Source organism: Carcharodon carcharias, chromosome 7, assembly GCF_017639515.1.
Source record: "Carcharodon carcharias isolate sCarCar2 chromosome 7, sCarCar2.pri, whole genome shotgun sequence".
In the NCBI taxonomy this organism is placed as follows: Eukaryota; Metazoa; Chordata; class Chondrichthyes; order Lamniformes; family Lamnidae; genus Carcharodon; species Carcharodon carcharias.
This window is the reverse complement of record NC_054473.1, coordinates 41503540-41527786: the sequence shown is the minus strand read 5'-3', so window position 1 is coordinate 41527786 and position 24247 is coordinate 41503540. Positions and strand designations below refer to the sequence as shown.

The 24247-nt window shown below is 41.1% G+C and overlaps 1 protein-coding gene across 1 annotated transcript in view; it reads right to left on the bottom strand.

Annotated features, from left to right (window-relative positions):
• The window catches only part of LOC121279586 (monoacylglycerol lipase abhd6-A-like), a 106790-nt gene that overhangs the window by 23815 nt on the left and 58728 nt on the right, over positions 1-24247 (bottom strand). Inside the window, exons 2-6 of the mRNA XM_041190713.1 lie at positions 22936-23070; positions 20082-20238; positions 10972-11085; positions 7095-7227; positions 6190-6347 (exon numbers count right to left, since the gene is read on the bottom strand). Coding sequence (XP_041046647.1) covers positions 6190-6347; positions 7095-7227; positions 10972-11085; positions 20082-20238; positions 22936-23054 — 681 coding nt within the window. The 5' untranslated portion in view covers positions 23055-23070. The remainder of the gene's footprint in view (positions 1-6189; positions 6348-7094; positions 7228-10971; positions 11086-20081; positions 20239-22935; positions 23071-24247) is intronic.

The window sequence follows — 24247 nt, the reverse complement described above, 5'->3', positions numbered from 1 at the left end:
GCCTGCCTCATGCAAAATTGCAGGCAGGTCAGTTGGCAGGGGAGAGGAATGCCACCAGGGGTAATTTTATGGGTCCATCCACCTGCAAACCCATCACCAGGGGATCATAAAATTCTGCCCCATATTTTCTGGAGTTTAGAAGAATGAGAGGTGATCTCATTGAAACATTCAAGATTCTGAAGAGGCTTGATAGGGTAGACACTGGGACATTATTTCCCCTGGCTGGGGAATCTAGAACATGGGAGCACAGTTTCAAGATAAGGGGTCAATCATTTGGGACTGGGGTGAGTAGAAATTTCTTCACTCAAAGAATTGTGAATCTCTAAAATTCTCTACCCCAGAGGGTTGTGGATGCTCCATCAGTGAATATATTTAAGGCCAAGATAGGCAGATTTATGGTCCGTCAGGAAACCGATGGGAAAGTGGAGTTGAGGCCATGATCATATTGAATGGCGGAGCTGTATGGTCTTCTCCTGCCCCTATTTCTTATGTTCTTACTCATTGTTAGTTAGGCAAAGACAAACACAAAGTCTCAAAAAACAGCAATAAACTAAATGATCAATTAATTGATTTTGGTTGGGGGAGAAATGTTGATCAGGATACATTCCAGTTTTTCTTCAAATGCTGCTATGGGATCTTTTACATCTCTGATATTTTCTGATAATGCAGCACTTCCTGAGAATATCCTCAATGCTGCACTGAAGTCTTAGCTCAGATTACGTCCTTAAGTCCTTTAGTGGGGTGTGAGCCCATTACCTTCTGAATCTGAAACAAGAGCACTACCACTTAACCAAACTGACAATTGGAAAAAAATAATTTTCTCCCTTTCAGGTGTGAAGGATCACAAGCTTCAGGGTACCAACAGCCTTCTGGATCCTTTTTCCCCTTCATTTCCCTCTGACCCTACCCCTTCTTCCTACATGACCCCTTGTGGTGCATTCACGATATCCTCTGACCTTCCCTTCTGACTCTGGGTGATCTGTTTTTAGCAAAGGTCTCAACTGCATCCCCTTATGCTCCCACTTCAAATGAATTCCCAGTTCGGCACAAAGTTGAGCTCTTCCTTCTACACTGACTTCTTTAGCAAAGTGTCCCCCCAAGCCCTGCACAACAGACCCTTTTATCCCTCTCCAATATTCATCTTCACCCGGACCTCGGGTTGCCAACTCTCCCAGAATGGCCAGGAATCTACCAGGATTGCCAACAATCCCTTGTGGCCAAATAAAACAATCCGGGAGGTTTTAGGCAAATCAATCAAATAATTCATACTTCTGAGCCACAGCTGGACCAAGTCATCAGTAGCAACCACCAAGAAGGGGAAGAAACTACAACTCCCATCATGAAGCATTGCGATCTGGCAACATCACATCTGGTGTGGTACTGCCCAATCAAATTCAAACCTTAAACCAGAAAAAAAAGCCAGGAGGACTCACTTGGCAGCAATTTGGCATGCTGAAATGGGATTGGTGGGGTTTGAATTTCACTGAGGGATCGAGCGTGAGCAGCTAGCCTTAGTCCGAGTGCAATCAGGGTTCAGATCACTTCACCTCAGATCTTTACATTATAAACACAGATAGAGAGAGAGAAAAGAAACATTTATTTTCTCCTGAATTTTAGTAGCTTTTAATATTATGGTTTGAAACCATGGCATCGTATGTTGCATTGAGCCCCTTAAGCGTACAGCTTTTTCTCTCTCTAAATGTTAATCGTTATTCACCCTCACTGCCAATTCATCCCATTTGCCTAATTAAATTGGGTGTGTTTTGCCTCTCTTGTGCTCCCTTTGAACTCACTTGCACCACACTGCTGACTTTCTGTGACATCACTTCCACTGACATCTCCTGGAGTATGTCCAGCCAGAGTTGGCAACCCTACTTGGAGCCCACCCTCTGGCCTTGTACCCTCTCTAGATTTTTTCATTGAGAACTATCAGTGTGACATCACCTGTCTCAGTTTCTCTGCTTCCATTATTAATTCTAATCAATCTCCCTCTGAACTTCCTGCACTCTGTTTATTAAGATCCAACCCTAACATTGTCATCAAACCTGCTGACAAGGCCAATCCTGCCGTTGTCTGACGAACTGACCTTTACCTAGTGGAGGCCAAATGCCAGCTCTCTGACACATTCACCCACCTCCCCTGGACCATGACTCCTCTACTGAAAATCAAGGTGTTGGACCAAATCTTCCAATCAACAGCAATGCTGCACATGTTGCTGCTGTCTACGGAGATCATTGTGCACTTACGTTTTAGTGCACTTTCAGCCAGGACTTCCATTCTTGGCCGCAACAAGAAGCCTCCATGCAGCGATCCAGAAGAAAATGGCAAAGAGAAGCAGTGCAGAAAACACTTTACCCTGCACCCTTGCACATTGTTTCTATTCAAATAATCATCTAATGCCCTCTTGAATGCCTCGATTGAACGTGCCTCCGCCACACTTCCAGACAGTGCATTCCAGACCTGAACCACTTGTTGTGTGAAAAAGTTTTTTCTCACATCACATTTGCTTCTTTTGCAAATCACTTTAAACCTGTGCCCTCTCATTCTTGATCCTTTTACGAGCAGGAACAGCTTCTCCCTATCTACTCTGTCCAGCCTCCTCATGATTTTGAGCATCTCTATCAAATCTCCTCTTAGCCTTCTTCTCTCCAAGGAGAACAATCCCAACTTTTCCAATCTATCCTCATAGCTGAAGTTTCTCATCCCTGGAAGCATTCTTGTAAATCTCTTCTGCACTCTCTCCAATGTGTTCACATCCTTCCTATAACATGACACCCAGAACTGTACACAATACTCCAGCTGAGTTCTAACAAGTGTCTTATATAAAATCAGCATAACCTCCCTGCTCTTGTACTCTATGCCGCTATTAATAAAGCCCAGGATACTATATGCTTTATTAACTGCTCTCTTCATCCTTCCTGCCACCTTCAATGATCTATGCATAAATACACCCAGGTCTTTCTGCTCCTTCAAAATTTCAGACCTTATTTTATATTGTCTGTCCATGTTCTTCCTACCAAAACACATCACCTCACACTTCTCTGCATTGAACTTCATCTGCCACCTATCTGCCCATTCCACCAACTTGTCTGTGTCCTCTTGAAGTTCTACACTGTCCTCTTCGCAGTTCACAACACTCCCAAGCTTCATATCACCCACAAACTTTGAAATTGTCCCCTGCACACCAAGATCTAGATCATTATTATATATCAGGAAAAGTAAGGGTCCTAATAGGTAAGGTTCCCTGGGGAACTCCACTACAAAACCTTCCTCCTGCCTGAAAAATATCCAAAGACCATTACTCTCTGCTTCCTCTTTTTCAGCCAATTTTGTATCCATGTTGCTACTGTCCCTTTTATTCCATAAGCAATAACTTTTCTCACAAGTCTGTTGTGTGGCACTGTATCAAATGCCTTTTGAAAATCCATGTATACCACATCAGCAGCATTACCCTCATCAATCTTTTCTGTTACCTCTTCAAAAAAACTCTGGCTCCAAATACTTGGAAGCTGCTTTTATATTGCATAAGACCCATGCTAAAGCTACTAGCTCCTGAAAGCAGATCTGACAGCCCAAAAGTGAGCATTAATGCTATTTCCTTCTCCACAGATGCTGCCTTACCTGCTAAAAGTTTACTGGATAAGTATTTACTGTTTTTAATCCCAATTTAAAATTGCTAGATTCATAAGTTTGGCTGCTCTGAGATATTGTAATGTAATGGGTACTTTATAAACTAAAGGCGGTGTCATTTAATCAACAAGAAGGGGGCTACTATGATCAATTTGGAACAGTAAACACATTTTGAATGGTCTTAGTTTCATTTAACTATATGCTGAAGGTGATACTTTCCCATTTTAAGAGTAATATTCTGTAATGTCATCAGCACACTCTCCCTTTCTATTTACAACTACAATGATTATGGATAAACCATTTCCTTTGTGCTCAATATTGCACTCTGTTCCTCGGAAGTACTTTGAAGAAGATTGTTTCCGCATTACTATTTGTATAGCTTGTTTCATTAATAAAATTAAGGTCCTTTGCAGATTGTTAGATTAAAGCAAATCAGAGTCAGACCATTGTCTTCAAGTGGTTGACTTCTCCTGGATACATATTTGTGTTTTTGCTCAGTTAAAATGGGTTTTTATCAGAGCTCAAAGAGGTAAACACCACATTACACAAAAACTTCACATTTAAGTTCTGAGGAATAATTTACTTACCTAGAACACCAGCATATGCTCACAGTGAGTGAGGGGATATGCTGTTTTATTCCAACTTACAAAGTGAAGTTTTTTGTGTAAGATGGTTATTCCTTCTTTGAGCTCTGAAAAAAAAAATCAATTTTTATTGAACATGTTATTGGGTCAAATGATTAAATAATTTTAATAATTAATACACTGCATCAGAGGTGTAGTCACAGTATTTATAGATCAAATTCTATGATTATGCATGAAGTTATACAGTGTTTTTTATTGTCATTATGTTTTCATTAATTTTAAGTGTTACTATTTTTAATGAACCCCTGGATAGAATGCGTGTGCTGATTAAGTTTTTCTTTTAACATGTAGGTAAAATGAATAAAAGTCTTATGTCTACCACACATCAGTGACACTACAAAAGGCAGACTTAATAATTTTAAATGTATTTTTGTTCAAAAAAAACATTTTCTGCTGTCTTTCTGACCTTGATGTCTTGCCTCTCCCCAAGCCCAGGTGCCAGGACTTTAAGAGCAGCTGATATGTACAGACACTTACCTCCCAACCAGCCTCTAATTAATCTCAGGATATGCTGTTTACTGAGAACTTGAATGTTAACTTTAAAAAGGACAGGTCTGATTGAACACAACAACCTCTCAACAGCTGAACATCACTATAACGCTCCAGACCCAAAAGGACCATCAACAACACTACCGAAAACCTTAGCATTTGCAACATAATTTAAAAGCAAATATAACCATAGCAATGCAATATCAATTCGAAGTCTTGTCCAACACAACTCCATTTTCTCTAATGTTTCTTTTAAATTCCTAGTTACAGGGTGACTTTGTGGAGCTCCATATACAACTGTTTGGTGTCAGTTGCAACACACTTGGCTGTGTCACAAAGTTCCAGGTTCAAGTTCCACTCCAGGAATTGAGCAGAAAAATCAAGGTTGATGCTCCAGTGTAGTACTGTAGTACTGTGCTGCATTGTAAGAGGTGACGTCTTTCAGATGAGAAATTAAACTGAGGCCCCGTCTGTGTATGCTGCTGGATGTAAAAGGTACCATGGCACTATTTTGAAGAAGAAAAGGGGAGTCATCCCTAATGTCCTGCCCAATATATACCTCTCAATTGATTATCTGGTCATTATCACATTGCTGTTTGTGGGAGTTTGCTGCGTGCAAAATTGGCTACCATGTTTTCTGCATTCCAACAGTGACTACATTTCAAAAAGTACTTCATTGGGCATAAAGTGATCCGGGATCATGGAAAGTACAATATAAATGCAAGTCTCTCTTTTCTTTCTGTTTGCAGTGTGGCAGATAGGTCAGAGTGATTCATGGCACAGAGATCCATCTGCAACCTCCCCAGTCACAATTGATGATGCCATCGTGTTCAGCCTCTTTAGAGAAGGAAATCAGGTTAGCTGTGTTCCTCCTGCTTTCTATCAAGTAATTGCTTTTCTGCTGATTATAAAAAATCAGAAAGTGCAGCAAGGACAAGTGTGCTTGCAATTGCCAGGCAGGAAGATGTGACATATGAACAGTGCATTGATTCTGGGGAATCAAGTCCACAAGGAAACAAATATTATTAAAACTGAGATAGTTAATTATACCCTTTGAGAACAACTTCAGGTTGGTAAATATATGCAGCTGAAAGGTGAAAGAGATCTGTACTCAGCTGGTATTGAGGAATAGGAAGGATATCAAACTGTGTTGTCAGTGGAAACATTTGTTGGTAAAAAGAACATATGGTTGATGTCAGCTGACCGAATGTCAGAAGCTTCAACCAACATGAAATGGCTGTTCTTATATAGAATGTAGCATGATGCTGGTAAAAAAAATATTTTTCTTAACGCAGAGATTTTCATTGTTATGCAGCTGAGACATAGAAGTGGGAAGCATTTGTGTCAAATACACTTCCACATGAGTGACTTATCTCTTTTCACCACCTCCATTGCAAGCTGCTACCTTTGAAACGAGGTCACATACCTGCTGAGGTACTTTGAAGCGGACATAAGAACAAAGCTTCAGCATCTCTTCCATCTCCTCAGGGGTGGATGGAATTAGGGGGACTTTACTAACATCTCCTGTTTGCTCCAATGACTTCAGCTCTTTCACAAATTTACTTTCATTGGGATACCACAGACCTGCACCAAGAAAAAAAAATTCACCTGATTAAAATTAAACAGTAACCTGACAAATAAACATTCTGAGGTAGTGGTCTAGTTGAGCTTTGCATGCTCTCTCTAGTGAATAGAGGACATCAATATTTTAATGCCTATTTCATTCAGCTTGATTGCTCCCAATCTGTTACAGTATTGGCCTGAGGCAAAGTCAGATGAAATGAACCACATGAACTGGATTCATCTGAACTATAATAACCTTCAGTAAAGCTCAGGTGTCACATTAAATTTTAAACCATTCAAAATTAGTTGGCACTCTATCTGCCAGCTCTTTTACAACATTGTTTTCTTTTCACTAAAATAAAAGCAAAACACTGCTCATTACTGCATATTAGCTACCGGTAAACTCTCACTGCCAGGTAATTGTGAAATAACAGCAAAAGTATTGGAGGAAATTTTCTCAAAGACAGCCTTTTTCTGGAATTAAGCACTTAAAGTGTACAGATTAACCATTGCCTTAAAATAATGCTGCAAAAATTTGATCACGAATAATGAAAATGACAAAATATAATAGGTTAGTGCTCTGATAAAAGGTCTTTGACCTGAAATTTAAACTTAGTTTCTGTTTCCACAGATGCTGCCTGACCTGCCGAGTATTTCCCACATTTTTTTTGTTTTTGTTTCAGATTTCCAGCATCTACAGTATATTGCTTTTATATAGGTCAGTGTTCCATTGTTTTAAGGTGAAGTTCTGAGTCAGTAAGAATTTACCTGCGGGGCAGATGAGAGTTAGGCCACAGAGATCTGTTGGGTGCCGAGCAGCATAAACACCAGCAACATTACCACCCATTGATGTACCAATCAGGTGAAATGGTTTCCTATTCAACCCAATGCATTCAACAAACTGGAAAGAGAAAAAATTGATATTCAAGGTTTACAGCTCAGCTCAACTAAGTTGATCTAGATTTTCATGCTCTGTCTTCAGAAACTAGAGTATTGCTACATCTATGGAATAAACAGGAGTATGATTTGGCTTTTGCAAATAGAATAGATGAACAAACTCCTCTGGCAAAGTAAATTCACATGATTTCAAAGCCAAAATATTCTAGAAAAAGAATTTGAAGGATTACAGAATACACAAGGTGGTATGGAAATCCAACCCATTTCCTTTATAATTTACTGTGAGCTTCCAAGACGTTATCTCTTTTGGAAAATTCATCACATGACTATGAACCAAGGATTATTCCTTTGAAATCTTACTGAAAGGAGAGATCAGCATATCAATTTAATCAGCTTCAGGACCAATCTGTTGTTCAGGATGATGCCCAATTATAAAAAATGAATGCATTATGGAGACGTCACTATCACTATATTGTGTATGCTTTTCGGTTCACACGGTAGTTTCTTAATTAAAAAGTTCACTAGAATAACTCCAAGCTAGAGTCAAAATTGGAACAGATGTTTGGTATTAACTGTAGTAATTAATTGTATTAATGAAACCAAAATATGTTTGATTCTGTCAGAGGAAAGATGCAAGTTACCATGGAGATAAGCTCATTTACCATGGGAGCTCATGTTCATTTATTTAGAATGTTAATTAAAATCCCATGTCATCAAGCATGAAGTGCTTGAATCAAGGAATAAGCTTCTGTTGAGAAACAATAAGAATATTAAGCAATGGATGCAGCTTTTTAACAACTAGCAGTTGAGAGATGGAACTAGCTCAGAGCTGCACACTGAACAATTGCAAAAGTGGGTCTTGTATTAACGCATTTTAGGAAGATGCCCTCAGTAAAACTATAACAGCAATTAGTATTAAAAATTCTGGCAGATTCAATCCAACTACTTGACTTCCATATCTATTTTCAGTAAGCAACTTACTTCATTTTCAGCTGGGACTTCATTATTGTTTGACATACAGAGTTTCTAATTCTCCATCGACTTTGATTCTAATAGCAGGAGTATCATTCTAACTTCCAATGGGTTTGTAGATTTATACAGTCAATAGTTGTGCTGTACAGGCCAGGAGGGCCCTAGGTTCAATCATCAGTCTGTGCCAAGTTAACTGATCTCATAGCAAAATTTATTTGACAGTGACTGTTAGTGGGCTACTTGATCATGGCAGCATCACACATGACCTAGATATTATCCTCACTCGATATCCATACTATCAGCAAGAGGTCCAGGATTGTGTTTCAGAACAGCAACCTTGGTTGGGTTATCCTTCCCTAATCCATGAGTACTGAAACTTAGCCTCAGCATCCAATGGTTAGAGAAAGGAAGGGGAACTGAGCAATGAATCTTGCTTCTGATCACTGTTCAATGATCCCGCCTTTAAATATGTGTGCAAGTATGGTATTGAGCTAAGCTGTAATTCTTCCATGAACTAATAATTTGCCAAAATTCACTGTCAAAGCTTGTGGATGAATAACGAATATTTGGCTTTTGAGGCAACTCAGTGATTGTGGAACTGTATCCCACTACGGAATTAACGTAAACAAGGAGGGGACAAAACTAGAAAGAGACATTTTTTGAAAAAGATTCAAGTTAACAACCATTTAAGTTACTGAGCTTTCCTTGGCGTCATATCCCCTGCATTCTTCTGACAGTGTGTTGAAATGGCAGGCAACAGGAAGGTCTGGGTCATGCTTATGAACAGACCGAAGGTGTTCCCCAAAGCGGTCACCCAGTCTGCGTTTGGTCTCCCCAGTGTAGAGGAGACCACATTGAGAGCAGCGAATACAGTAGACCAAATTGGAGGAGGTGCAAGCGAAGCACTGCTTCACCTGAAAGGAGTGTTTGGGGCCTTGGACGGTGAGGAGAGAGGAGGTAAAGGGGCAGGTGTTCCACCTTCTGCAATCGCATGGGAAAGTGCAGTGGGAAGGGGATGAGGAGTTGGGGGTGATGGAGGAGTAGACTAGGGTGTCACAGAGGGAATGGTCCCTTTGGAATGCTGACAGGGTGCTGAGGAGAAGATGTCTTTGGTGATGGCATCATGCTGGAGTTGGTGGAAATGGCGGAGGATGATCCTTTGAATGCAGAGGCTAGTGAGGTGAAAAGTGAGGACAAGGGGGACCCTATCATGGTTCTGGGAGGTAGGGGAAGGGGTGAGGGAGTAGGCACAGGAGATGGGTCAGACACAGTTGATGTTATCAAACCTACTGAGTTTTTCCAGCATTTTCTGTTTTTATTTCCAATTTCCAGCATCCACAGTATTTTGCTTTTATTTTAGGTTGTACATGCAAACCTTGTTCCACTTACCATGTCAGAGAACAAGGGGCCGGGGTGGGGCTGTAAAATGCAGCGAACCATTCAAAGTCCATTGACTTCTGCAGGACCATAAAATCCTGCCAGCGTAAAATTCCGCCCACAGTATAAAAGGGGCAAATTCCGTACCAAGAGAACAAGTAGAAATACTAAACTACTACAAAAAGTGTATCAATTTAGAAACACGGGGAATAGCTCATTCAGCCCCTCAAACCTGGTCTGCCACTGATTTAGATCATGACTGATCTGTACTCCATTAATCCACCTTAGCTCCATATCCCTTGACGCCCTAACTAACGAAAATCTGTTGTTGTCAGTCTTGAAAGCTTTGATTGTCTCAGCATCCACAGCTTATTTGGGAGACAAAATTCCAGGTTTCTCCTTTGCTTTATGTGAAAAAGTGCTTCCTGATTTCCCTATAGACTGGCTACATTTGAAAATCTGTCTTTGATTTCCCCACTGAAGGAAATAGCTTCTCTATATCTACCCTATTAAATACCCTATTTAAACATTTTAAACACCTCAACACAGATTATTCCTCAAGGGAATACACGCCAAGTTTACGGAACCTGGCCTCGCAATTTAACCCTCTAAGCTCCAGTAATATTCTGAAATTTTTTAAAGAAACATGACTTTTGACCTTAAATGCCTTGTAAAGTACCATCTGTTCTCTTGGGTGAATGTGAAAGATCCTATGGCACTACTGAAGGAAGAAAGGTCTCCTGGTGTCCTGGCCAATAATTAACCCTTAACCAAATAAACTCATTCCCAAAAGAGATTATCTGGTCAGTTATCTAGTTTTTGTTCATGGGACTTTGCTGTGTGAAAATTGGATGCCCTGCAACTACATTTCAAAGTGTTTAATTGGCTGTTAAGTGCATTGGGAATCCTAAAGTCATGAAAGGCGCTATTTAAATGCAAGTCCTTCCCTCCCTCAATCCATATAAACTGTGTCTGAATTCTGTCCTTGAGTTAATTATATAGTTGATTATTTCTCATTGAATTTAAAGGAATCTCGATCCAAATACGTAAGTATATTTTAATTTGCCATCTGTCTTAGATATCGGCAGATATCAAAGACAAATCACTATTTTAAAAAAAAATAGATAACCGAGCTGACAGAAATCACAGGTCATTAATATTCTCATGCAAATACTTCCCAAATTGGAGAAATTCAATCAGACCTGTGCAACAAAGGCTTGCAACAAGAGGTAAATGATAACATTCTTCATCTACTGCAGAAAGCCAATGGTTCCTTCCAGGAATCAGGAATAAGGGTGACATGGAAAAGATGGCCCTTCAGCGAAGCTACATGATTTGATGAAATTCTAATTCTAATAAGTAATTACAAGTTCAAAATTGTTGTAAATGAACAACTCACCTGGTGGATTCTGTTTACTTGCCCATCTATGGAGTAATCGTCAATGCAAGTACGGGTTGTACCCTCATGTCCTGGCATATCAACACAGATCAGGTGCAGGTTCTTAGGCAAAAACTGTGTGAAAGAACAATGCACAATCTAAGCTATTTTTTGTTCAAGAACCAGAATGCTATTTGCTAATCATTCCTAGTGATACCAAACACATTGTTTATTGGTTCTTCGTTAGTACAGAAATTATGGCACAAATTTTCTGATCAGCTCCAGACCCATTTTGCCTGATGTTGATCAGACAGAAAATTACCCACTTGCCTGGATACAATATTTTTGGTCAAACTTCTGATCCACGATGCAGAAGAACTCCCTCAGCGCAGGAATCCACGGAGAGAGCTGTGAAGAGAATCAGCCGAGAAACCTTTTTTTACAGTACTAGCTATCGTATTCTGGTAAGTGGTTAAAGGTTCCAAAGCTTTTCAGTGAGTTAGTGAATGAGTGTATGAGTGAATGGGTGAATATGTAGGTGGGTAGCGTGGCAGGTGGGTGAGAAGGAAGAGTGACAGGTAGGTAGGTTGGCAGGTGGGTGGGGTGATAGGGTGACAGGTGGGTTGGGTGGCAGGTGGGTAGGCTGGCAGGTGGGTAGGGTGGCTCATGTGTGATTTTGTACCACTTTTCAAGAATACCTTCCACTGGGGGATCTGGCATAGGCAGGAGAGAAAGGGACAAAGGCGTTGGATTGAGGAACAACAAAGAGCAAAGTAATGGGAAGTGTTGTCCACAGTGCTATCAAAAGACACTTACTCAGCAACAGCCTGCTCACTGATGAAGGATTGGGTTCTTCCAGGGGCACTCAGCTCCTGACCTCATTACAGTCTTAATCCAAACATGGACAAAAGGGCTGAACCCAAGAGGTGAGAGTGACTGCCCTTGACACCAATGCAGCATTCGACCGTGAGTGGCATCAAGGAGCCCTAGCAAAACTGCAGTCAATGGGAATCAGGGGGAAAAACTCTTCACTGGTTGGAGTCACCTATCCCAAAGAAGGATGTTGTAGTTGTTGGAGGTCAATCATTTCAGACCCGGGACATCGCTGTAGGAGTTCTTCAGGGTAGTGTTCTAGGCCCTTTCATCTTCAGTTGCTTCATGACCTTCCTTCCATCATAAGGTCAGAGAGGGAGGTGATGGTGTCTCATGGCACCAGGTCAAACATGGGAAAGGAAGCCTCCTACTGATTACCTAGTGCCCTCCCTCAGCTGATGCATCAGTGCTCCTGCATATTGACACCACTTGGAGGAAGCACTGAGGGTACTCTGGGTGGGGGACTTCAATGTCCATCATCAAGAGTGGCTCGATAGCACCACTACTGACCAAGCTGGCTGAGTCCTAAATGGCATTGCTGCTAGACTGGATCTGCAGCAGGTGGTGAGGAATTAACAAGAGGGAAAAACATGATCTCATCCCCACCGACCTGCCTGCCGCAGATCCATCTGTCATGGCAGTATTGGTAGGAGTGACCACCGCACAGCTGCTGTGGAGATTAAGTCCCACCTTCACATCGAGGATAGCGTCCAGGATGTTGTGTGGTACTATCATCATGCTAAATGGGATAGATTTCGAACAGATCTAGCAACTCAAGACTGGGCATCCATGAGGCGCTGTGGACCATCAGCAGCAGCAGAATTGTACTTGAACACAATCTGTAACCCCATGGCCCAGCATATCCCCCACTCTACCATTACCATCAAGCAGGGGATCAACCCTGGTTCAATGAAGAGTGCAGGAGGGCATGCCAGGAGCAGCACCAGGCATTCCTAAAAATGAGGTGTCAGCTATAACACAGGCCTACTTGCATGCCAAACACCATAAGCAGCAAGTGATAGACAGAGCTAAGTGATCCCACAACCAACGAATCAGATCTAAGCTCTGCAGCCCTGCCATTTCCAGTCGCGAATGGTGGTTGACAATTAAACAACTCACTGGCGGAGGAGGCTCCACAAATATTCCCATCCTCAATGATGGATCAGTGCAGAAGATAAGGCTGAAGCATTTGCTACAATCTTCAGCCAGTAGTGCCGAGTGAATGATCCATCTTGGCCTCCTCTGAAGGTCCCCAGCATCACAGATGCCATACTTCAGCCAATTTGATTCACTCCACGTGATATCAAGAAATGGCTGAAAGCAGTGGATATTACAAAGGCTATGGGCCCTGACAATATTCCAGCAATGATACTAAAGACTTATGCTCCAGAACTTGCTGCGCGCTTAGCCAAGCTGTTCCAGTACAGCTACAACACTGTCATCTATCCAGCAATGTGGAACATTGCCCAGGTATGTCCTGTACACAAAAAGAAGGACAAATCCAACCTGGCCAATTACAGGCCCATCAGTCTACTCTTGATCATCAGTAAAGTAATGGTCATCGAAAGTGCTATCAAACGGCACTTGCTTAGCAATAACTTGCTCACTGATGCCTAGTTAGGGTTCCACCAGGGCCACTCAGCTCCTGACCTCATTACAGCCTTGGTTCAAACATGGACAAAAGAGCTGAACTCCAGAGATGAGGTGAGAGTGACTGCCCTTGACATCAAGTGTGGCACCAAGGAGCCCGAGCAAACCTGGAGTCAATGGGAATCCGGGGGAAAATGCTCCGCTGGTTGGAGTCATACCTAGCACAAAGGAAGATGGTTGTGGTTGTTGGAGGATGGTCATCTCAGCTCCAGGACATCACTGCAGGAGTTCCTCAGGGCAGTGTTCTCGGCCCAACCATCTTCAGGTGCTCCATCAATGACTTCCCTTCCATCAGAAGCTCAGAAGTGGGGATGTTCGCTGATGATAGCACAATGATCAGCACCATTCATGATTCCTCAGGTACTGAAGCAGTCCATGCCTAAATGCAGCAAGACCTGGACAATGTCTAGGCTTGGGCTGAAAAGTGGCAAGTAACATTAGTGCCACACCAGTGTCAGACAATGACCATTTCCAACAAGAGAGAATCTAACCATTGCCCCTTGATGTTCAATGGCATTACCATCACTGAAGCCCCCAGTATCAACATCCTGGGGGTTACTATTGACCAGAAACTGAACTGGACTAGCCATATAATATTGTGGCTACATGAACAAGTCAGAGGATAGGAATAGTGTGATGAGTAACTCACTTCCTGATTCCCCAAAGCCTGTCCACCATCTACAAGTCACAAGCCCTGAGTGTGATGGAATACTCCCCTTGGTTGAGTGCAGCTCCCACAACACTCAAGAAGCTTGACACTGTCCAGGACAAAGTAGCCTGCTTGATCGGCACCACATCCACAAACTTTCACTCCCTTCATCACCGACGCACAGTAGCAGCAGTTTGTAACATCTACAAGATGCACTGCAGGAATTCACCAAGGCTCCTTAGATAGCACCTTCCAAACCCATGACCACTACCATCTAGATGGACAATGGCAGCAGATCAATAGGAAATCCACCACCTGGAAGTTCCCCTCCAAGTCACTCACCATCCTGACTTGGAAATATATCGTTGTTCATTCACTGCTGCTGGGTCAAAATCCTGGAATTCTCTTCCTAAAAACACTGTGGGTGTACCCACACCACATGGACTGCAGCAGTTCAAGAAGGCAGCTCACCACCACCTTCTCAAGGGCAACTAGGGTTGGGCAATAAAGATGCTGGCCTAGACAGCGAAGCCCACGGCCCATTTAAAGAATAAAATTTCAGTGCTGCCCTATTTCCTTTCCTCCATGATAATCACATGCAAAGGAATGCACATAGGGAACGAAAAATCTGTATCTGAGAAGGCCTCGCTACATGTTCTAAATCCCCAAGTGTTCTCACACTCCCACAGGTACTCAGAAGCATGCCCAAGGCTGTATAAACACAATGTTAAAAGAATTGCTCCAAATAGCATACCGAGAAGCCCTAATTAAGACTTATCCAGCAGGTTCAAAAACTCCTCACTTCCATCAGTTTCAACTATTCCAGACAACTATCTTTTTTCTTACTTATCCTTAGAGCATTTCAAGTGCAAAATGAGGAAATCTGGGACAAAAACAAAAATACCTGGAAAAACTCAGCAGGTCTGACAGCATCTGCAGAGGGGAACACAGTTAACATTTCGAGTCCATATGACTCTTCAACAGAACTAAGGAAAAATAGAAAAGAGGTGAAATATAAGCTGGTTTAAGGGGGGTTGGGACAGGTAGAGCTGGATAGAGGGCCAGTGATAGGTGGAGATAGCCAAAAGATGTCATAGACAAAAGGACAAAGAGGTGTTGAAGGTGGTGATATTATCTAAGGAATGTGCTAATAGGTGACGTTAAGGGTAGACAGTCACTGAGGGAGGAAATATGGCTGTGAAAGCGGGTTTTAGTAAACACATTGTCAAACACCAGGAGAGAAATGGAAAGCAATGAAGGTGAACAAAGCAAAAGAGAGAGATGGAAATCCTGTCGGAGAGAAGAGCACTACTTCTTCAAGATAGGCATTCCTTGAAGAGAAGTGGCAGTCAATTAAACACTAAGATAAAAGCAAAAAACTGCGGATGCTAGAAATCCAAAACAAAAATAAAAATACCTGGAAAAACTCAGCAGGCCTGACAACATCTGTGGAGAGGAACATAGTTAACATTTCGAGTCCGTATGACTCTTCAACAGAACTAAGGAAAAATAGAAAATAGATGAAATATAAGTTGGTTTGGGGAGGGGGGGGTGGGTGGTGGGACAGGTAGAGCTGGATAGACGGCCAGTGATAGGTGGAGATAGCCAAAAGATGTCATAGACAAAAGGACAAAGAGGTGTGTATTGAAGGGCTCTGCTGATCTTGCTCTCACTCTAATCCATGTTAATTAGGTGCAGGGGGTACAGTAGCAGATTGCAGCAAGGGCCACATGGCACAAGAATTGGGATGGGTGTGACCATTGATTAGAGGGCTGAAAACTGGCAGGAACAGCCTGATGTGCCCCCATTTCACACTGCAAGCCCACCAGGAAGGAATTCCAGCAGCTATTGTTTTAGCGGAGATGCAACAAATGATGTGTACACCAGTAAACCCAATGACTCCAATTTTATATACTGTTCCTTCCTGCATCAGCTTTTTTTTAACCAATTATGTTTACTTAACCTTTGCTATAAACCTTCATTCATGCAGATTAATTACAATGGAAAACTGAAAACATCGTTTAGTAATCATGTGTGTAAGTACATGCTGGTGCCACATGAAATTTGAACTCTAGTCAGTGTTGTATTAGCTGATTTCACCTGGAACCCTCCAATTGGTTTTACTGTCCCTGGGTAGAGAAAAGGAGGCACATGCTCTCACTTCTAGAATCATAGAATGGATACAGCACAGAAGGAGGGCATTCAGCCCATCATGTCTATACCAGCTCTTTGAAGAACAATTCACCTAGTACCATTCCCCCGCCTTTTCCCCAAAGCCCTGAATTTTTTTCTTCTTGAGATAATGATCCATTTCCCTTTCAAATGCCACAGTTGAATTTGCCTCCACCACAATCTCTGGCAGTGCATTCCAGATCCCAACCACTCACTGAGAGAAAAAAAAATCCTCATGTTGCTGTTGCTTCTTTTGCCAATCAATTTAAATCAGTGTCCTCTGGTTCTAGATCCTTCCACCAATGGGAACAGTTTCTCTCCATATACTCTGTCTTAACCCTTCAGGATTTTGACTATCTCTATCAAATCTCGTCAATCTTCTCTTCTCTAAGAAGAAGAACAAAAGCTTCTATGTAACTACGTAACTGAAGTTCCTTATTCCTGGAACTATTCTTGTGAATCTTTTCGTGAATCTTGCCTTCACATCCTTCCTAAAGTGTGGTGCCTGATCCTGATCAGAAACCCCTAATAGACACTTATACACATTGGCCGAGGATAAAATTAGGCAGCAGTTGAGTCTCCTGGTGGCACTTACTAACAAATAGCCTCTTGTATAAAGGCGCTGGATAAGTGCAAGTGACCATGGACTATATCTCAGTATGAACCACCATTTTCAGGAAAGGAGAAAAGCAGAAATGGGAGGAAGAAATGAAACATATTCAGTTGTTTTCTACCATTCCATTAGGTGTGCACCAACCACTCACCTCTACATTGATGCAGGACTGTATTATGGTCCATAAGCTCTAACATGGAGCATGTAGCAGTCTAACATGTTAATAATATCCAAAGAGTAAAGCCATTATTTATGTGCAAATTAATTTGATAATTAGTTTTAATTTGAACAATGCAGTGTGATAGCTTAATATTTACTCCTTTTGATATGGTGATCGCCCCAAGTAATCTCTGGTGCATAACCCAACACATAAGTCTGAAATATTTTATCTTCTTTGTATATTTATCTATCAGATGGGTTGAAACTTAAACTATGCACTGTCAAAACATAATACGAAGCTAATCCTTATGGTTGAGAAGCGTGAAAAAAAATCAGACTTGCTATAGTAAGCACATAGTTAAGAAGATCAAACCTAAAAGCTCTCTTAAGCTGCTTTTGCATTTATGCTAGCAAGGTACTTGCATTGCTGATTCCTGCAGCACTGGTCTTGTGCAGCTAGCAGCAACACCCACACCCCAACCTTTCACCCCTTGTTAACCTGTCAGATTGACTAACGTATTGTTGACTTGGTATTACAGGGCATCTAGGTCTCAGAAAAATGCAATGCAAGCACCCCTTTGATACCAATAAAACCAGCTTTATTTGTATTTGTGGGTCTGTACAGGTATTGGGACTGTAGGCAATGCTCTACCGCCTCAAGTGGATCTCAATGTTCTGGAAATTAGGCACATCTGGCAAATGATGTTCAATTTGGAAAGTACAGAGTTATGGAAATGGGTAGGGCAAATGTTCAACATACAAATATCCTTCAGGAAAAAGCATTAAAGGAAGTGGAGAGAGAAAGAGATCTGGTAATTCTAGTACATATATCTCTGAAAGTTCATGAGCCATGAAGCAATATCTAAGGCTGCATTCATAGGCATACTATTTTGTCCTTCTTGTTATGATCCCAGCTGAGGTTACCCCTGGACAAGCTTGATCCCAGAGTGGAGCCCAGCTTGATAGATCCTAACTTTTACTTGTTTGTTTAGATACGTGGAGAGGGGCTACTGAACAGAGTCACCGGAGTCAACTAATGAACATTTTAAAAAAGCATAAAACATTTATTGAACAAGAATTGATGAACTATATTACAATACTCCTTCACCCACAACCGTACCTTTACAGATATATACAGATTTGTAAGGATAGCACAAGTTACAAAAACTATCTTATACTCTAGTGTTCACAGTAAGTACACAGTCCATATTAACCTATAGGCAGCCTGTGCTCAGAGACACCACACTGAAACCAAGTGACAGATGCTACCTCAATAAGGTGCTATAGATCTCTCATTAACTCCCCACAGAAGCTTGTTACACCATGAGCCAGCTAGTCTAACTGAACTCCATCTTTCACACAAGGGTTTCCAATCTCCACTCTCCAAGAACCTGCTTTGGAATCTTCTCCCAAACTGATGCTTTCTCTCAGACACCTTCCGCAAGGGTTCACCTCCAGGATTTCGAACTCTCCTTCTAATGTTCCTCTCCCCTGAGTCACCACATGCATTCAAGCTTTCCTCCATGCACTCTCTCTCACCAACTCAGTTGTCAACAGTAGACACTGCTTCCCATGCTCATAGTAAAGAGGTACAGACCTTCAGCTGTCTCTTTGGACCTTCTGACTGTTCTCGCTTTAAATCTGCTTTCTGCAGCTTTTGTTTCTTTAACTCTGAAGCTTAGAGCCTTTCTCTCTGTCCTTCACTCTTAACTTCACTAAACAGGACCTTTTCCTGTCCTTCCTTTGACTAAAGGGTCTTCTTTAAGACTTTCTTCTGTTCCACTCCCCTGGATTTTTATAGTCTTTTCTTTAGCTTGGGACTGGCTATCTGTCCCCTTTGCTCCAGTCTCTCCTGGCAGCTACTTTCAAAACCAATTAAACTGTTGTTTCTAGTTTCTTCTGTGTGTCTCTGTGGGAGGGACCTGCCTCCCTGGACCCCTGTTGCTAGGCAACAGCCCAGTTTCTCTACTCTTGTTGGTTTAACTTAACTGCATTGGTTGTAAAACTCGCAATAGAAATGCAGGCACCTTTTGAAGTGAAACTAAAACTCAGTTTGACCTTTTCTTAACACACAGATCCAGAAATAAAAATCGAACTTAAACATTAAAGCTAAAACTTGTTCCTAACACCTACAAATATAAATATAACTTACTTAAACTATCTCTATTTCCTAACATTACACAAAACCTTGTTCAGGCCTCAATGGTGATGTTGAGGCCTTGGAAGAGGTGCAAAGGAGGCCATTAGCCTAAATCCAAGTTTAAAGCATCTTAGTTATCAAGAGTGGGATTCTATACTTTAGAGAAACATAATCGTAGGGATGATCTATTTGAGGGTTATTAGATGATGAAAGGAATACATTGAGTTCCAGTGAACAGTTTGTTCCAACTGAATAGGTTAGGGAGGACCAGGAATCACAATTTTCAGTTGTATAAGGCTATGTTAGTTGATTGGAGTTTCCTCCCATAGAGATTAATGAATCCCTGGAAAAAGCTGCAAGCTCAGCAAAGGCACTGATTCACTGAATTCCTACAAGTGAGAGCTGGATCTGTTTCTGGCTTGGGTGGAGATCAACCCTTACAAAAGTAGGTACTCTACGGAATTCAGGGATCTCCTGGAGCAGTTTCTATCATTTAGTTGAGTTGGAGAGGATCTCCCTGGAATTTTTTCACCAACTTGGCCCGGATTTTTAATAATTTTTTGCCTCTCGCAGGAGATCACATGGCTTTTGTGTGGGGTGCAGGCTATATTTATTGTGATGCACAAGGTATCACAATTGTGTGGGACAGGTCGGATGGATCAGAGGGTCTTTTCCTGTCTGTCGTTGTTCAGAAAAACTGACTGTGCAAATAGGGGAAGAGAGTGAATTGAGAAAATGAGGAAATAATGAAATGAGGAAAGGTGCTGCATATATAAATATAATGGTCACTTGTATTCATTAAAAATATCTTCATAATCTTTTAGATATCTTGTAAAATTGAAAGAAAGAAATTCATGGTTGGAGCAGGAACTAACCTTCACCACAGACAGCCACATGTCTTTGTGAGCTGAAAATCCATGTAACATCAAAATGGAAGGTTTACTACCAGGTTTCCCACGGCATGAATAACAGAATCGATAGTTGCCATAGTCGGCATTTTTAATTTGCATACCTAACGTTGTTCGCCAGTACCTGTGCAAAAAACACAACAGTACAGTATGCCTACAAGTTACCACACGCAATTAAACTGACAGTTTTTCTGCATTTTCTTTGCAAGCTTTTCAACATGATCTTGTTATGAATGATGGAAGAGGGTAGGTCTTCATGGGATTTATTTCATTAACCACGAAACTTCACATAAGACACAGCTTCACAGAAAGAAACTGCTTCCTGCAGCTAGCTGGAAACTGTGACAATTACTCTGTAGTCTGAATTTTGCTTTACAGGAGCTGTTATGGAGAAAGAAATAGTCTCAAGTGCAATATTATCACAGTGCCATATTTGTCATATTGAACCATAGCACAATAATATGTTTATCAAGCAATATCTAACAAAGTTTTGATTCATAATCAACATTTCAGGTCGAGATGACTTTTCATCAGAACGAAAGGTCACCTCAACCTGAAACATTAACTCTGTTTCGCTCCACAGATGCTGCCTGACCTGCTGAGTATTATTTCACATTTTTTATTTCACATTTTCAGCACCTGCAATATCTTGCTTTTGTATTTCAATTTATAGTCAGTGGGTGAAAAAAAACATTTTTCTTGTAACCACATCAATAACTTTTAATTTCAAAGATGAAAATATATCACTAAGGAAAGCTGACTGCCAGTATTCAGGACACAAAATGCAATGACAATAGTGAATGACAAGGTTTAAAATTAAGATGACTTTTAGCAAGCTGATGTCTTTGCTGTTGAAAAGCTCTTTGTTGTATTCCAGTTTGCTATCCTACATTACTGGGTATACTGTAGGACCAATTTACTGATTCTGCACTCTCAGCATGGATCCATGCTCAACAGAGCGCTATAGCTGGTGATGGAGCTCCAACCTATACTGCCTTTGAGTGCACCTTCCCATTAGGAGTGCAGAGTCAGTGACTGAGCATTGTGAGGTAACCTAATTTGACCCTCTCCTGCTGTACATATGCTAAATTCAGTATGATTTTATTCCTGGTGCTGAGTCTCATCTAATGGGAATGCAGATGAGAGAATCGAGCGCAGAAGTTGGCACACCCAAAATGCAGCATTTGCAATTTCCTGGTTTGATAGCCCAATGTTACAGTTAAAAAAAATGATTGAAATGTCAGCAGTTTTATAACCATAATACTTGTGGTAGAAACTAAAATAAATCCTCAAAAAATTGTTTTAAATTTCAATTAGAGTTTTAAATGCTATTTCTATACATTCTGTCTTCCATATTCCCAGTATCTCCTCTTCCATTTTATTTCTTTATTATGCAGTCTATTCTATAGCTTATAGGTTTTTTGAGGTTTAAACCATTGTTCTCCTTTCTTTCCATAGTTTTATCACTTTCAGAATGGGGCCCACATTGAAAAAAACTGGTCTCAGCTTGGCTGAAAACCACCTCTAAATAATTGTTGATTGAAAACTGTTGTGCCTATTGGTGTGACCACGCCAACCTTTAACGCCTTTTAACTATATGATGCATATGGCTGCAGGTAACTTTTTATTCCTTTTCTCTCCTCCAATATTATCCATGAAGACATTGACATCCTGCAGGCATATGATAGCACAAGTGCTAGCTACCTTCTGAGCTTTGCTCAAATAGCTATAATTTGCAATATGTGACAGAGCGAGCTCCACTAAGAATTCAATCTCAGGCTATGAACTAGGGGTGGGGGAGAAAAACAGCCAAGCTTTATCCTGTCCTCACTCAATGTTCAGACAATGCACATTTTCAACAGGAGCTGTGTAGCAATCAAGAACAGATGTGCCTAATTTCCCCTTCCTCATTCAGGTAGGTCACCGGTAGCGCCCTTGCTTACTGCTCTGAGATCACCTAACTCAGCATAGATCATAGATTGAAGCCTTCAAGTCTGACATAGCATTCCCCTCGCCCTCAAATCCCGAACTGTACCATTCACCATTACCTGACTGAGAAGAAGGATATGCCTTTGCCAAAGTGGACAGTACATGACTCCTTAAAAGGAGAGTACACGACTAGTTCTGAATAACACTTCATACTACATTTCCAGTTTTTGAATCCCCAAGTGTGGTGAAGTTTTCGGCCTCTCCTCTAATTCTCCCTGATGATATGGCCAAGTTCAGGATGTTGCTGTAAGCAGAATTACTGCTGTAAAATTCATATCCTATAGTTTGGGCTGCAGTAATACAAGACTTACAGGGCCCAAAATTGCAATTGGATCCTGGGCCAAAATGGGATAGCTCACCACACAGAGGTGCAAAAACTAGCTCAAAATGGCTTAGCCTTTCCAATGAATTCCCCAATCACCTTCTCTTCCCTTCAAGTCTGACAAAACTCCAGGGGACTGGCTACAAACTGGCCAGGACTCTTATACACCCTGTCCTAGTGTTAAATGTGAATCTGCTGTACTGCCTTACAGGGGTGGACATATAAGCAGAACAAGGACCCCCTAAATCTGGAGGACTGCACTTCAGTGGGGATGTAGTGCAGTACCAGCACAGGTCAGTTTGGTCTCACCAGGTTAATAGAGGCAGAAGTCAAACCACTTAAGAGTTGAGGCCAGAGTCATAACCTGGACCCTTGAGGATTGGGATGAGATGGAAGGAGCATGGACTATGATAACCAAATAGCTGTTTGCTTATTCTGTATGAATAAATAAGTATAATGACATTCACAATAAATATAACCATCACTATAACTGAACAAATGTACACTTACCAGTAATAGAATCTGATGAGTGCTGCAGGACACAGTAGAAATGAAGCTACAAAAGCTAGAATGGGTATGGCAAGTGTACCTCCTGCTAGGACACACATGTTCATTAAATCCAAATCCATTTTCCCACCGTCACACCTGAAAGAATGAAGAACAAAGGAAGAAAAGCAAGGGTGAAATATACAGAAAGGGATTCTACTAAGGTTGTTTGAGCTGCAGCTACTTGGTTCTCAAGGTGTATTAATATATTTCCTCTGGATTATATGCAGCAACCTGTCTGACGTAAATAATTACTGTAAACAAATGCAACAAGAGTGCAAAAACAAAGCTTTCTGGAACTGACTGTAGCTGCGCTTCTTAAAAATCACTACTGGGAACATAAATGTGGAACAAATTAACACTCTTGTAGTACAATTATTAATAACAGGATGATGATAGATAGGTTTAATGTCACATATTACTCATAGTGCTAACAATTTCATAATTTTAGTAACTAAATGGCTAGCACACTTTACAAAAGGTGGCCTTACAATGATGACTCTATCCAACAGTCTAAACACTTGTTTTTGAGAATACCAAGCTCCTTTAAGGTATTTTCACAGCTTAAGTGTTCTTACCCTTTAGGAAAGCAAACAGAAATGTACGTAGAGGCTTGTTGTTATTTTATTACTACATTTGGTCCCATGAAGGCTGAGTTGACAATAACTTTAAAGGAGCAGTCAATTGAAGAGGATGTACTCTGAGGTACTAACCTGAGAGAAGTCCCAGCCAGTTTATTAAAATCAAACAGATACATTAAACATCATGAAAAATGCAATCTGTTTACAGAACTCCTTAGTGGAGTCCTGTGTTCAACCTTTCATCATTGAAATAGTTGTGCAGAAATCCTGGGGGGATATAAACCAAGAAAATGTCCTGCGAACAGATCCACTCATCACCAGTTCTACTCCAGTGCTTTATTGTGCATCATTCTTAAAAATAGACGTTTAAAGAAAAAACCAAACTGTATGCAACTGCTGTGGTACTACATCTTTAAGAGTAGTGTTTTGTTCTAGAACCTACTGAATTTAAAACATTATAATAATTGTTACATCACAATTAAGGAAGCTTCAAAACCTGCCTAGAACCTTAGCAATACTGCAAGCTTGTGACAGGAGTGAAAAGTCACTGTGAGCATCTTGCTGGGATAGATATGGCCACCACATATTTTGAGATACATTCATAGTTTAGGAAAGCTGCCTGGGCTTTCATCTCTATCTGTAATTTTATAGAATGTCCTTTCCCAGTTCTTGTTGAGATACTCTTTGCAGTTGAC